Raw genomic sequence first — 15,957 nt, 5'->3', positions numbered from 1 at the left:
ACAGTAAACAGAACATGGAAATGCGATTATTTTAGCAAATATAAACTGATAAATACCTTTTTCATAATCAGCATTTAGAGTAGTCTTGTGACTTTTATCTGTGTCCAGCAGAGCACTGGTTAAAGCTTATAGGATGATTTTTCATTCTGATCTGAATGTCCTATGAGGCTGTGGGACCTCTGACCCTCTGTCTGGACAGTGTTGATTGGCCCTGTGCTGATTACTCTCCCCAGAAAAAAAACCTCACTAGCAATACACACTAAACAGAGCATGTGCAGCCCCAAGGTTCTGTTCTATCAGCAGAAAAATTCAAACATCCTTTTTACGCAATGTGGGGGATTAACCCCTTAGGTTCCACAGTGAGCATAACACATATGCTTTACTGCATATACAGACTCATTTAACAGTTGTGGGTTTAGTAACACTTTAATGGTCCACTGGGACACTAACAGATGTTTATGTCCAATGGGGATGCCAACAGATGTTGATATGCACTGTAACATTGTGACAGATGTTGATGTGCACTAGGACACCAACAGATGTTGATGCACACTAGGACACTATTGCAGATGTTCTGCACTAGGATACTGACAGATGTTGATGGTCCATATGGACACCAACAGATGTTGATGTGCACTGGGGCACTACTACAGATGTTGTTTTGCACTGGGGCACTGTAACAGATGTTGATGTGCACTAAAACACTATTGTAGATATTTTGCACTGCTGATAGATGTTGATGGTTCACTGGGGAAATAACAGATGTTGGTGTGCACTGGGACACTGTAACACATATCGATATGCACTAGGACACTGTGACAGATGTCGATGGTCCACTGGGAACACTGACAGATGTTGATAGTCCACTAGGGACACCAACAACTGTTGGCAGTCCACTGGGACACTGAGAGATGTTGATGGTCCACTAGGGGCACCAACAGATGTTGATATTGCAGTGGGACACAGACAGATGTTGATGTTGCAATATGAATCTATTGCATATGTTTATGTGCACAGTCACACTGTGGCAGACGTTGATGTGCCACTGTTACACTGTGAGAGATGTTTTTGTACTCTGGTACACTGGTCCAGATGTTGATGGGCCAGTGGTCCAGATGTTGATGTGCACTTGGATACTGTGACAGATGGCTGCACTGTGTGGGATCTGTGTGTAACTGCACAGTAAAATCAGCAGTTCCGCACAAATCCCTGACATGCTGCACAGATTAGCTCTCTTTCTTCTAACTGTGCTCTCTGTGTGAGGAGGAGAGCTGATATATTGACATGTGTTTGTGTGTACATTATGTGATGGCTGTGATTGGATACAGCCATCCCATTAGCAGGAGGGCCAATCACAGAGTGGATCTCCAGATCTGTGATTGCCTGTGTCTGAGGGACACAGCCATTACAGGATACTGCCACTGCACAGCCCTAAGGCCGTGCATGAGCCCCAGGAGTGGGAAGACTAACAGGCATATCCTCTCAGATTGCTGCTTCCCCCACCAGCAGCTTATCTGCAGTGGTCAGGCGGAAAACGAGTAATGTGTATACATTATATATTTTGATTATCTATGGATGTGCTTTATTCACAGATCTGAATAATATATCTTCACTGCAAATTTTAACACAGCAGCATAACACAGCATAGATCATAGTGTTGGGCACACAATCTGACATCATCATGTATGCGTGCTGTTTGGCAGAATATTATGTGCCTGTTTGTTGCTATCATTTTGTAAGTATGTTTTGTTTATAGTAAACCTGGATCATTTTTTATGGGATTACGCTATGTCTGGCTTTACTTTCTTCTGAAACATGTTGTGTGAGCACTCCTGGAGGAGGAAAGGAGATACCTTGGTTATTGGAGGATTGGATACCATGTGGCCAGTGTTGTAGGAAAAACACATATAATATCCATATAAACAGAGGTTTTTAAATGTGGTAAAAGGGAACACACTTTTGGTGGTGGTGATGGTGGTGAAGGATTTCACTTGGTGTTGGAGGAGTTTAATAGTCACAGAGTTGCCAGTGCCTAATTTTGTGAACTGTTATAGGATAACACTTGCACAAATAATTTGGTGGACTTTTTTAAGATTATCACTATTTTGTATTATGTATGGTATTGATTGTTTATTTAAAGTGATACCACTGCACATTTATATATATAATATGTAATTATAACTATATTATGTAACAAAAATTATTGACAGGTACACCACATCATGTCTTTTCAGTCACATGCACATGATAAAAATATTCATTTCTCCATTCTTCTTTGGTTTCCATGGAAACACATTACTTATATTTAGTTTTATTCAGATATTTATTGATTTATAATTTAGGCAGAACTTATGTATCATAATGTATCTTCAGACAGCAACAAAACACAGCACATATATTCTGGAGAAATAGTGCATATTATCAAACCAAAACCCTAAGAAGCCTATTTATAAATAAAGGATTATCCTCTACTCCATTTGTGAATTGGAGTCAAGTGTTGGATATTTAGTATAGCAACAGCTTTCATTTAAAAATGCTTTTTTACACAAGTTCACCCAGGATTCACACCGTTTTCTATTTGAGTCTAACTAGAACAATGCGTGAATTGTAGATGAAAATTGTGTAAAAACATTTATAAATGGAGTGTAAAGTTTAGATTAGAAGCATTAAAGTGACACAGTTGCTATAATTAATATCTGTCATACTGCTATACCTGTGGAGGAAATTTGTGAATACTCACCTTTTCTTTTGCCTATGTCTCTGAACTCATCTCTGATCCTGAGAAATCTTTATGTGAAACCCTCAGGGAAACCAACACTTCCGAGAATGTTGATGTCCTTGGTTTCCCGCAGTGCTTACTGCTTCCTCCTACTGACCTCCACATCAATACAGGTGACAGTAGTAATGTGGAAGTCAGCAAACATCTTTCAATGCCATGGTTTAATTTCAAATCTTTAGCATAGCAATAAGGTGCATTAAAATGTTGAACAACACCAAGCGATTACAAAACAGATACTTTTGTACTTCGAATTATGTTCTTAGGAATTTTAAAGAGACTTGTACTGAGAGAAATACAGAAGCTGCCATTTGCCATCTCCCTATCTAAAGATGCTAGCTCTCCATCTTTCATGGCTTTATTAGTATAAGTCACTGACCAGGTACAGATACGTACATAAGAATGTTCTGACTTAATCCCAACTTCACTTGCCGTAGTCCATATAGATCAGTGATTCATGACAGTGGTCAAAGAAAGTCAGGCAACTATCATTTTCAGAAGTCAGCAATTGCATCCTACATATTTCTCACTTTTAAACTTCCACTTCACACATTTAGATGCTTGAAGCGAACTCAGATGATCAGACCAAAAATATTTAAAGCTGAAATCTAGACAAATATGAAAACACAGTTTTTTCAAGATAATGAATGTATTTTTAAATTCAGCTAGTAAAACAGATTGATTATTCTTCACAGCAGGTTTCTTTTATTACCAGCATACAATAGTAGCTGAAAGAGAGCCAGCAATGTCAGGCAGTAAGGCTCAATTGCATGGCACATCACTATCAGTCTAACACAGGTAACATGTTTACAGGAGCAGAGAGAACTCAGATGACCTATTCAGTGTGTTGCTGGTTTTTAGTGCAGGTACTTCCTGGTGGAAGCATTAACAAAATACTTACAGAATAATACTAAATATACAAATCCAGAGTTGGCCTAATATGCAGATAATGGCCAGACTTGGAATGGTTCACTCTGGCTCACTGTCTCCTGTTCCCTGTGCATCCCCTTGTGTCACCAAATTACAAGGTGTCCTCATAAACTAATCTATGGTGGTAAGAACAGCTTTATTAAAGCACAACCATGGTAACTCTCTTAAGGGATAATGGGAGGCTGTGAAAGTAAACTTCAGCCACCACCTTAAAGTATAACTAAAAGAACAAAGTGAAGATTGATTAGAACGCCTACTGTTTTTTTGTGGGGTTTTTTTTTGCTATCTGTGTTCCCAATAGGGAGATTCACCCTCTCCATTTTTCCTGTTTACCATTATCATTGAAAGTGAAAATAAAAGAAAATTCTAAATTTTAGGCTGTCTCCAGAAGAGTAATAGAGAGGAAATCTTCCAGTAGGCACATTTGTTATAGAGACCCAGAGCCCCACTGGGATTCCCTTAATTTGAAGGCATTTCCTCTTACTTCCTGTTTTGGCTATGGGAAAGAAAGTGATGGTAAATCTCCCCAGTAGGAGACAGATGACAAAAACAAAATCTGACAAGGATTACTCTATCCAAAATGAAAATAAATAGTTCCAGTAAAAATAAATAGTTTACAGTTATGGAAAATGTTTTGTTTATTATTTTCTTGCTTATGGGGGAATTTCCCCTACTTTCTGTGCTGACATCCCTCAGTTGGACTGACCCTCAATCTAGAGCTGTCCTTTGCAGTAATTCTTTTCTGCCCCTAGATGGAGCTCCACTTCTAGGTTATATTGCAGCCAGTGTCATTAACATGCTACTACACCTAGGATCCTGCATTCACTATATACAGTCTTCCACAGTACACAGAACATGGAAATGCAATTATTTTACTAAATCTAAACTGCTAAATACCTCATCAGCAGTATATAGCAGTCTTGTGAATTCTATCAGTGTCAAGCTGAGCACTGGTTAAAGCTTGTAAGAGGAGTTTCCATTCTGCTCTGATTGCCTTATGAGGCTGTACAGCCCTTGACCCTCTGCCTGGGCAGTGCTGATTGGCCCTGTGCTGATCACATGCACCCTCCCAAAGAAAAATAAAACTCTCTAACCATACACACCAAGCAGAGCATGTGCAGACGTATCACTGCTGCTCTAACTATGGCAGATGTACTGGGGATAGCAGAAGAAGGGGAGGTTCAGGGAAGACAGGATCAAACAGATTTTTTTACACAATGCAGAGGATTAACCCCGTAGGTTCCACAGTGAGTATAACAAGCAACTGAGAAAAGAAGTGCTGTCAATGTAACACCTGGAGCTGCTGTCAGGAGGACAGAGCTTAAAAATAACCAATTTAATTGTGCTCTAGATTCTGTTTAATCTTTTTTCCAGCATCCAGTAAAGCACTCTTCCTGACCTATCCTCTTTCCACCCCAACCCACTGTAAGACAATCAAACTCTCTGAGTAACCACCCTGTGCATCCCTAGTGAGAGATTGCTGGGCCAGGGCTTCTCTGGACTAGAGAGATAGTCCTAGACACCGTTTCAAATAATCTCTATTAAATAAACAGCTGCTTTGTAGATGAAGTTGGTTGATGCCTCCAAATGTTACAGGCACAATCAGCTCTGCACAGTCATTACTGCATACAGTATATTGCCTACAAATACACAGAAGACTCTGATTGTCTGCACTGTTTCTTCATATTCTAATCTAGCATCCAGATTTGCCATTGTATCTTCTAGATCCTTCAGGTTTCTCAGATGTTTCTTTCAGCCATCATTCCCAAGGAGACATCTGCATATCTTTAACCTTAATAAAGTCTTATCCTAATAATACTCTATGTTTGTGTCCTTTCTGCAATGGGGGCTCAAACCTTTTCTTTTCAGATCAACCGTTATACATTGATGTAGAACTATGTAGGACAGGTAGACTGTAAGACTTAATATTCCCCTGGCATCCATAATATTGCCCTCAACACATTTAGCTAAACACGTTTTATTAAGGAAAACGTAAAATATCCAACCCCAATCCCAAAATACTGCTGATGATAACCAACTGCACACATTATGGAAATGTTATTTTATGTGCAGACAGAAGCCATTAACATTTTTAGTTTCTTAAAAACAGATGTTATTCTTTTTGACTCAAATTCCTTATCAAAGATGCCATCTAAGCACATGGAACAGCACTCAGGAGCTTAACTGTCCCTTTGTTGTAATAATTGTTGTTTTATATGTATATTACCCAATTGTTTATGTTAAACTTGTAGCTGTTAGAATATTTTGAAGGACTGTTACTCAAGATGTTACATTGTTTATTAAGGTTATTATAAATATAATACAAATATAAACAATACACACAAAACTATGCACCACAAGTACATATTATAGGCTGTTGTATTACCATTCTCCCCATCAGATTTCCGCTCATGATCGGTATCAGTTAGAGACAATGCAGAGTTGGCTCTACTTGACAAGCACGAGCTGTGCTCTGATTTCATCTCCCTCATCCACATCCTAAGGGCACGATCTGGTGAAGTTGCTCCTTCTGTTTCTGTATCTGCATCAGAACCCATCTCTAGCGGATAGCTATGCTGAACAGTACTGTGTAGGCTGGTCTGGTACCCAGAGCATAAAATGTGCGGAGACTCACAGTATTCCATTTCTGAAAAAAAAATTGAACAAAATGAAACAGAAATGAGGTGGCTAAGCAGAACCATTAGCTTTAATAGTGTAAAGACTACTCTTCAGTATGGAAGATTAAAACACAAAAAGAGTGTTGGATACAAGAAAAAGCCTAGAAAATAATTTGATTTGTTGTATATTTGTCTGGCATTTTTTTCTTTCATAGTTCAGTAAAACTAATGAAGGATATGATTCTAATGGTTGCTTTAGTTTACTGCACAACATATACAGTACCAATGTTATTAGATAAAGCACCCAGATGGATTTAGTACAGGGAAAAATAAGAGACACCACTTGATTTCACTTGTATTCCATTTTGGGGGACATGTCTAGATACACTCTGCTTAAAGTCAGACAACAGAACATGTTTTCTGATAGCTGGTCCTGGGTCTTTTTCTATCTTTTTCTGCCACCAATCAGTGGTGTCTGAGTTTTTTTTTGTAACCATTTTGTCTGCTATTAACTTGTATTGTTATTATTTGTTTATGTAAATTGATGAAACACATAATGCCATTCCATGATCACAGAAATATACATTGCAACCAATGAACCACTAATTATCAACAGCTATTTTACGTCAGAGTTTTATTCTTTTAACCTGTCATTGCTCCCCTTCACATGTCTTTGCTCTCCAAATTACACTTACGAAAAATGGACTGCAAAGTATCACTATGGCTGACCACATCTGATTAGCAATTCCGCCCTCATCTGTGTCTATTTGGGTTTGTCAAGCCAAATGGAAAAGTTTGCATCCAGGCCCACTTTTTCTGACCTAACCAGATGGGGGAGGTATATAGGTGAACACATGACTGCTTACATCCAGCTACCCATAGTAGACCCATAGTACCCATAGTAATAGTCACATAGTTCTGTTTTTCCATCACAAGATCACAAAATGGAGAAAAATGGGAACAGACATGCATGTCACATATGTGACATCCATTTCTGTTCTAAAAAAAACTCCTAGACCGATCCCCTGCTGACCTCTTTGGACCATATTTGGAGATGCATGGGGTGCTGGCGAATATGTATGTTTGATCCCCTGAGAGGAGGCCCATGTGAAAGAGACCTTAATCTAGATATAAGAATGCACTGTTGATTCCTACAATCACCTTATATAGGGCCTTGCCATCATTACATTTTTTTCTGATTAGGGAAGAATGGGTCAGTTCACCCAAACTGTAATGTTCCCTTTTTAAAATGCAACAAAGTACACCCTGAAAAATATGTAGTCTTAAAAAGTTCTTGTTTATGAAATAAAATGATGCTTGAAAGTCTTACTGTATGGAGATCTGCCACAAATTTGAGCACCACTCAATTTTTCTTCAATTAAGGTTGCAGTAATGAGACAAAATAGAAATTGCAATTGTAGACTTCTGATCATTGCTGTGACTGAGAGTTTATGGGACTCTAGGTGTGGTCCTTACAATAGGCAATGAGCAGTTTAAATCAGCTACCTACGGATGGCTGCATTGGTCAGGTGTACAGTCTGATAGGTGCATCGCCATTTGGCTCTGCAATTCACTTCCTTCCTTCCTGCAATTCCTAGTTACTTGTCTCACAGCAACACATTCAGCCCTATGTAAAAGCTTTTTTTAAAAAATGTTTTTCTACCCTTATCAGTTGGGCCTCACCTCCTAAATCAATTTTTTCTGAGACTGATTACTACACTACCTTACAAAAAGTAGATCTGAATGGTGGTAGCTGTCTAGCTGAATGTATGTATCCCTACAAGTCATTAGCTCAGAGTGAATAAAGGGGCTTTCTACCTCACTGACAGAACACCCTTCAAAGTGCAAATGAAAACATGTAAGTGTGAGCTGTCTTTTATACCAAAATATTCATAACTGTGTTGTGCCAGTTTTCAAACATAGAAATTCTGACCTTGTCAGATCACATTGTCAGCATCTGACTTTATTTGACTTTGTTGAACTCGGGGGTTATTTTGAGAGAGTAGGTACAGGTATTCACCCCCCTCCCCTAGGCCACCCTTGTCTCTCCTAAGCCTGCTATGTGTATATGGCACAGGGTGCAGTGGTCAGGAGTACATAGTGCACACAGTGAAGGGCTCAGGAAACTGTAACATGCAGAATGCAGGTGTCAGGAGTAAGTAAGGCACACAGTGTCGAGGTCAAGGCATTAGGCCAGCAGGCATAAACAGAAGCCAATAGCTGCATTGGTGACAGAGAAGAAAAAAACACAGGTGGTTGTGGTGTTGGGACCCAGGATGCTCACCAGCAGATGTAAGGCATGTGGCCCAGATTCCTGACACACGTGATGTTCATGAGAATTGCACAGTATAGGAGCAGTGCTGGGAGGTGGTGGTATTCAGTGCCAACACATTTCAGCAAAAAAAGGCCTGATTGAAATTAAATTAAAGGCTAACAGCTAAAGGCTCCTGTATGACAATCTAAAGCCAGCCGCTATGTGATGCACTCATAAAGTAAACAAAAATGTTATTTACCTTCCCTGAGTGAGTTATTTGTATCCCACAGGCTCCCCTTCTCAGGCACTGCAGCTCACAGTGGAATGTTTTCAGCAACAGATGTATTACTGCCAATCCAGAAAGCAGTAGGTGGGGCAAGGCATGGCCAGGAGCTGAGTTACAAGTTATAGGCTTGTGAATCAGCACTTACAGGACAGATAGCCATTCTTAATGCAACATTTTTTCATCCCATTGTATAGCAAGCAGGCACAGCCTACATGAGAGTGGCAGCACTGCTCTGAATTCAGAAGTGCAGCATCATTGACACACTCTCACAGGAAGGTCATTATTTGGACATCACTGGCAGCATCAATATGTATTTGTCAGACTTTGCAGAGGGACTAAGGGATAACAGTAAGATGCAGTTATACATAAATGCTACAGCATGTATTTTTTCACAAGAGGCAATCATTCTACATAATGATTAATCCTGTCATTTATAACATCCTATGATTGGTTAAGGAAGGAGCAGCAAAATACTAAAGGGTTCACCCTCTTGTTTTTTCTTTCTACTATCCATATAACTATGCATTGTTTGATGTACTAAAGCCTAACTGGCTTACAGTATGTTTTTTCCTCTCCCACCCTAAGTCTTTCAGTGGAGGATGCTACATGGGGCTAATATAAACACAAGCTAAAGAACTATGTAAAAGTTCATTTAAGGATGTTTGTAATGTATAATTAACTGATCAAATGGAGGATAATTTATATCTGCCATAAATGTAGCTTTAGAGCAGTTTAAAAAAGCTGCTAATACATGGAAAATGTTAATAAATTGGGGATATGTAAGTTTTCTTATCTGTCTGCCTCTAATATGGTTAGTGCAACTAACTATGCAACAATATCATATTTATTCACTTCAGAAATAACAAGACAGGGGTCTTTGACTTCTTTTGGATTTGTGATCATTCCTTGTGATTCCAAGATGGCACACCAAGATTTCTTTTTAGTTTCACTGCCTATGGTATTGTAAAAATATATTTTCGTGTAGAAATCATATCTTTTTCATTAATATTCTTTGAATGTCTGTTTTAACCTTACACTTCAACTTCACATAATCTTTATCCATATAAATCTATTCTATTATGCCCTTTGTTTTTCTGAACAAACATGCAGTGCTATAAAAATATATTTATCTAAGAAACAATTGATGTCATGCTTTAATTTAGTATCATGTGAAATTGCACAAATTCCAATGAAACTTGATTTTAACGCTTTAATATTATTTATTAGTGTAATTTATAGTGTTAAACTCAATGAGATTTTATATACCCCAATACAGTTTTAGTGCTCGTTTGATTCCTGTTGCCTATTCTTGTTACTGCAACACTGCAACATTAGTTTAAATGTTATTGCTATGTGGTTAATTCATCCTGTAAATGAAAATGTCAAGATGATTTAAACTAAACATCTGAAAGGAAAAATTACATGGGATCAAGAATCAGTTGTGCTGGCAATTGATTTGTGTTATTTTTGTGTTTTATATATTATAAACTAGTAAGAAAGAAAATGTCATACATAAAAAAAGCTTTCATTTCAGTTCCACTCAAAGCTGAATTCTACATTCTACTAAACATTTAATTCCCATTACTTGTTATATAGTAAGGCAGAATTTACACGCAGCAAATTATTTGGGCAAACAATATATCCTGTGAAAAACTCAGCATGTTCAGCAAGATGAATACATTGACCTTGCTTTTTTTAAAGCTCATTCATATGCTGTATGTCTGTGCGTCAATTGTACACAGACCTCATACTATTTACTATGTGCCAGCAATGTGTGCGGACAAGCGTGCACAAATTTCTCCATACAAACAAAGAATTTACTAATACTGTGTATATGGTTTGCTATGAAGTGTATGGTTCTGTGTCCAAATGTACGCTAGCTAAGCATAACTTGTGGTATGACTGATCAATGTTAGCAATTTTACAGGTGTATGTCATGTGAAAACAATGCATAAACTGCACTCTGATATCAATTAAAGGTGAATGTAAAAGAGATTAAATAGAAAAAAGTAGTGAATACCAGCGGTGACTCAACAGCTTTCCAACCATTCATTCCAACCAGCTCATGTGAACAAAGCAAGGTGAGCTGAGTTGCCAAGGGATATGGACTTCTGTGCTTTTGCTGGCAATTTCAAAGATGAATTGCTCTCCACTGCCTACAGCCCAGGCAATGGACATGATAGTATTTCCATTTTCTTAACAAGCTTTAAAAAAGCTTTTAACATGCCATCCCTGACCTCTCTAGCTGCTTGTACTCTGAAGTAATTAATTTTCAAAGATCTTACAAATTCACAATATAGGCTCAAATATTGGTTTTCATTTAGTTTCATACAGCTTAGAAACTACCTTCTGTGTGATTACATTGGACAGATGGCAGGCTGTCAAGATTCAATAGAAAGTATTAGAAAAAAGCAATGATTTCAGTGCCTCTGTTGTGAACCTTTAAGATAAATGTATCCTCAATGTCTATAGCTATAGAAGTGAATGAAAGCTTGTTCAGAATATGTAAATAGTTTAGTGTGCACATGTTCACTTTAAAAATATTCTAATGCCTATATCCAAGCCAAAGATTCACTTTAAAATTGTGGCATTTTGTTAAAACTCTGTACTACCTTGACCTAATCAAAAGAATAGATCTCTTGAAAGCTTGTCCTGAAACTACTTATGCAAATAAAAGCATTGTGAAATGTGCAGTATGTGTAAAGAGATTTGAAGGGTGCAGTGGCATCTGCTATCTTACTATTCACAGATGAGGAACAGACAATGCATTTTCAAAAAATATGAAGAAAAAGTTGTTCCTGGGACTCAGTGATATCAAGTCTTGCAAGATATTAAGTAAAATATACAGTGTAACGCTGGACACATGTTTTATGCAAAATTGATTTTTCATCTTAAAAACACTATTCTCAGGGCATAATTAAGGAACATAATTTCAGTTTTAACTATGACAGTCTCATACTTTGAATGCCTCTAACTAATATAAATTGCTTGCATTTTACAACTGAGAATATTAAATTGGGAAATTATGGCATAGTTAGGACGTGTAGAGAATCAGACAGTATAACTCAAGCTTCTGTGAGTATTACATTTTAAATTCATATTCACTGATTTTCTTTGGTAGTTTGTGCAGAAATACCCTCTGCTTATTTAAAAAGTACTAACGCTAATGGACAGCTGGTAAGGTATTTGTTGAAAGGGTGGATTATGGTTTAAAGCAGATCCTATTTGACACCAGTTGCAAGTCTAAGGAGCTACTCATCATCATCAGGAACCTCTGCAAGGAAGTATTAATATTGTTGCATGGTTCCATCAGGTCAAGGTCCTCACATTTGTTCCACTGATGACAGCAGACTTTAGGTAGATGACCAGGACAACCAAATTCATGGCAATAATTGAGCAGTGTTATGGTCAGGCAGCAATAAGGGACAATGATACCAAAGATACAAAGTGGCACAGGTTGAGGGAGGCACAAGCACAAAATAATCCTGTGCATAGGATGAAATCATAATCAAATGGCAGAAATGGCAGATCAAACAGTGAGGCATTAAAAGGATCAGTATGCTAAATAACTCTTTTTTTTTACTAATGACTTACTAACTGCTCAAACCAATGGCCGCTGCTCCATACTCAAGCTCTTTGACCTTTCTGCTGCCTTTGATACAGTTAACCACCCACTCTTCCAATAAACTCCACTCACTTGGCCTTCATGACTGCAATTTCCTGGTTCTCCTTCTGCCCACCTTTTCACAGCTTCAGTGTCACCTACAACTCTATCTCCTCTCCTTTTTTTCCTTTCTTTTCTCTTCCCTTGGGACTCTTCTCTTCTCTCTCTACACCTCTCTTCCCTGGGTCAGCTCCTATGACTTCCAATACCACCTTTACACTGACAATAACAAGATCTATCTCTACTTCTCAGTTCAACCCCTCAATCTCCTCACATCTTTAATTCACTGGGTAACAGGTCGTAATATTTTCTCTCCCTGATCCTCCTGAGCTTACCATCAAAATCAATAGCACAACAATTGGTCTCTGCATGCATGCCAGTGTGCTAGGTGTAATCCTTGACTCTGACCTTACCTTTAGGCCCCACATCAAATCACTGGCTAAATCTTGCCACTTTAACCTCCCCAACATTTCCAAAATTCCCAGGGCATAAAATTAAAAATACTAACTACAACATAGAAAGCCATCCATAACACTGCCCCCAGCTACATCACTAAGCTTATCTTGATGTATCACCCAAATCATCCACTCTGTATCTCCCAAGACCTCCTTCTCTCTAGGTCCCTCATCATCTCCTCCCACACTCACCTCCAAGACTTCTCTCAGACCGCCCCCATCCTCTGGAACTCTCTATACCAATGTATCCTGTTAGCCCCTAACCTGACCACCTTTAGTCATTCCCTAAACACTAATTTAGCCAGAGAAGTCTACCCTACTGCCACCTAAAAGCTGTATGTTAGCCACCTATATCAGCCCATTCCCCACAGCTACTATCTTTTGTATCACCTCCTGCTACATCTTAGATTATAGTCTGTTGACGCTACATACAATTTGTATAAACATAATAATTATAATAGCTTGAACCAGGTAGAATTGATATTTTCCAATAAATTATAGCATGGGAGCATTTAGCATACCCATTACCCTGGCCAAAGCAACAGTGTCCAAGGATCCGGGTATGACCAGAAATGTGTGGACTGACACAGGGAAGTAACAGGCTTCAGGAATGATATAATAATACAATTTATTATTAGCTACCCAAATATACAACGCTCAGTAAATAAACCAACCTTCAACTAATCTTAGTATGTGCAGGAACACAGGCGCTGTCAGGGCTGGAGAGGTGGAAGGGTCAGGCCGGCCATATGGTTCTGTTAACGACCATCTGGTGATACCCCTAGCAGTCCTCAGGACAGGATTCCCCAGGGTGCGGAGTCTAAGTCCCAGTCTGCTTATTCACCAGGGCCCCTGATGGTGGGGATGGACTTGGAGCAGACAGGAACCAGGTCGCGGCCCCTGAGTACACCTGCTCGTGGTAGAGGGATCTGCCAGAGGTATATGCAGGTAGGAAGCCTGATGTGAAGAGGCAGAAGGTGTGAGCAGGGATGGCTGGATCCGTGCAGGATGGATGGATCATCTGGGTAGCGTAAGGCGTAGTCAGGCAGGCCAGGTCAGCAACGTGCAGGCAGCAAGGTACTGAAGGAGCAGGCAGAGCATAGTCAGGGTCACAAGCTGGGTTCAGTAACTCACGGGCAGCACGGTACAGAGGATCAGGCAGAAGGATGGTCAGGCAAGCCAGGGATTAAACAGGAGATGGTCAGCAGGGTCAGGAACAATGCAGAGTCGGCAACAAATCAGATAGGCAGAGGAACAGGAACACAGGATACAAGGTACAGGGGCTCATGGGAAACATACACCAAGGCACTGATCACAGGCCTGGTCATTCCTTAAATACACCTCCTGCAATCAGCCCCAGGTGTTGGCTGACTGAAGGAGTGAGCTTCTGGCTGCTGAGAGCACCCGCTGGTCAGCCCTGGTACTGCAGCCCACACGGCAGGTGAGTCCCACCCCCAGTGCTGAGTCCATTCCTGACAAGTGGCCATTGGTTTTAGCAGTTAGTAGATCAATAGTGAGTTTTAGTAGGGCAGTTTCAGTGGAGTGTAGTGAGCAAAAGCCAGACTGTAAAGAGTCAACAAGGTTGTTGTCGGTGAGGTGGGGGCTCAGGCGATTGTAGACTAAGCGTTCTAGGAGTTTAGAGGTAAATGGCAGCAGGGAGATGGGTCTTAAATTGTTCAGGTTGGTGGGGTCCAGGGAGGGCTTTTTAAGTATGGGAGTGATGTGCGAATGCTTTAGAGGGGAGGGGAAGGCACCAGTAGAGAGGGAAAGATTGAAGATGTGAGTGAGGGAGCATAGGATAGAAGAAGAGGGTGACCTTAGTAGTTGTGAGGGGACAGGATCCAGGGTGGCAGGTAGTGAGACGGGCTTCTGACAAAACCTTACTGACCTCTTTGGTAGTAGCAAGGTCAAAAGAGGAAAGTGTTGAGGGAGGTTTAGTGTAAGGTATGCTAAGTGGGATGGATGTCTGTGCAGTGGCGATGCCCCTACAAATTGCGTCAATCTTGTTTTTGAAATGATTTGCAATCTCGTGAGCAGTGATAGTGGTACTGGGTGGAGGTGGAGGTAGAGGTGGAGAAAGTAGAGAGTTAAAAGTAGAGACGACGAGGACTGGATGACAAGGTATTAATAAGAGTGACAAAGTAGGCTTGTTTGGCAGCATAAAGGAAGAAAATGTATGTTAAGAAAGCAGATTTATATAGGATGAATGCTTGTTGAGATTTGGTTTTACACCACAATCGCTCCAGCGCATCGTTTAAAATTTCTGGTGTCGTCAGTCTGCCAAGGTTGTAATGGTCAGGGCCTGATGCTTCGTGTTGTTAGAGGAGCAAATGAGTCTAATGCGGATGAAAGCAAACTGTTATAGACAGCAGTGGCCAGGTCAGGTCAGGACAGGGGAGAGATTCTGTCATAGAGTTGGTCAGTTGCAGAGTGGAAAGGAGCAGGGTTCAAGTTGTGAAGGTTTCTGAGGGTAATTGTTTGCTGCTTGGAGGGATAGGTGTTTGAAGAAGAGGAGACTGTGAAGGTGATGAGATTGTAATAATGCAGTATAAAAAAAATTCTAATATGTTGAAAGAAAGTAAAGAAAGAAAGAAAGCAAGAACTAAAACTGGAGAAAGGATGCGGCTCTTTAAAGTGCATCTAAAGCCATTTTTATTTGCTTTTCATTCTGAAAAGAGTAGAAAGGGATTAGGTGCCCTGTCAGGGGTTTAATGCTGTCTGTATATTCTGCTTTAGCAATAATATTAGGATAAAAATAAGGCACAGCAATGGTAAACAAACAATGTGGCATATATTTACTATACGGTGCAATACATGATCCATATACTTATAAACTAATATGATTCAAAATATAATAAAAGTGCTGCGCTATGTGTCTGAAATTAATACCCTTCAATTAATATACAATCTGATATAGTAACCCATGAGTGTTGTTACACAACAGAACAATATAAATGTGCATTCATAAAAATAA

At 39.6% G+C, this 15,957-nt stretch overlaps 1 protein-coding gene across 5 annotated transcripts in view; it reads right to left on the bottom strand.

Moving 5' to 3' along the window:
- The window catches only part of TENM1 (teneurin transmembrane protein 1), a 947,931-nt gene that overhangs the window by 690,927 nt on the left and 241,047 nt on the right, over positions 1–15,957 (bottom strand). For 3 of the 5 annotated variants that reach the window (XM_089678299.1, XM_089678298.1, XM_089678300.1), the window contains exon 3: positions 6,093–6,353. The exons of the other annotated variants lie outside the window; for them this stretch is intronic. In XM_089678299.1, coding sequence (XP_089534425.1) covers positions 6,093–6,353 — 261 coding nt within the window. The remainder of the gene's footprint in view (positions 1–6,092; positions 6,354–15,957) is intronic. 5 annotated transcript variants of the gene reach the window in all.

This window comes from Staurois parvus, unplaced genomic scaffold, assembly GCF_062004578.1.
Source record: "Staurois parvus isolate SC_StPar_1 unplaced genomic scaffold, SC_StPar_1.0 ptg000202l, whole genome shotgun sequence".
Classification (NCBI taxonomy): Eukaryota; Metazoa; Chordata; class Amphibia; order Anura; family Ranidae; genus Staurois; species Staurois parvus.
This window is presented reverse-complemented; position numbering and strand designations above follow the sequence as displayed.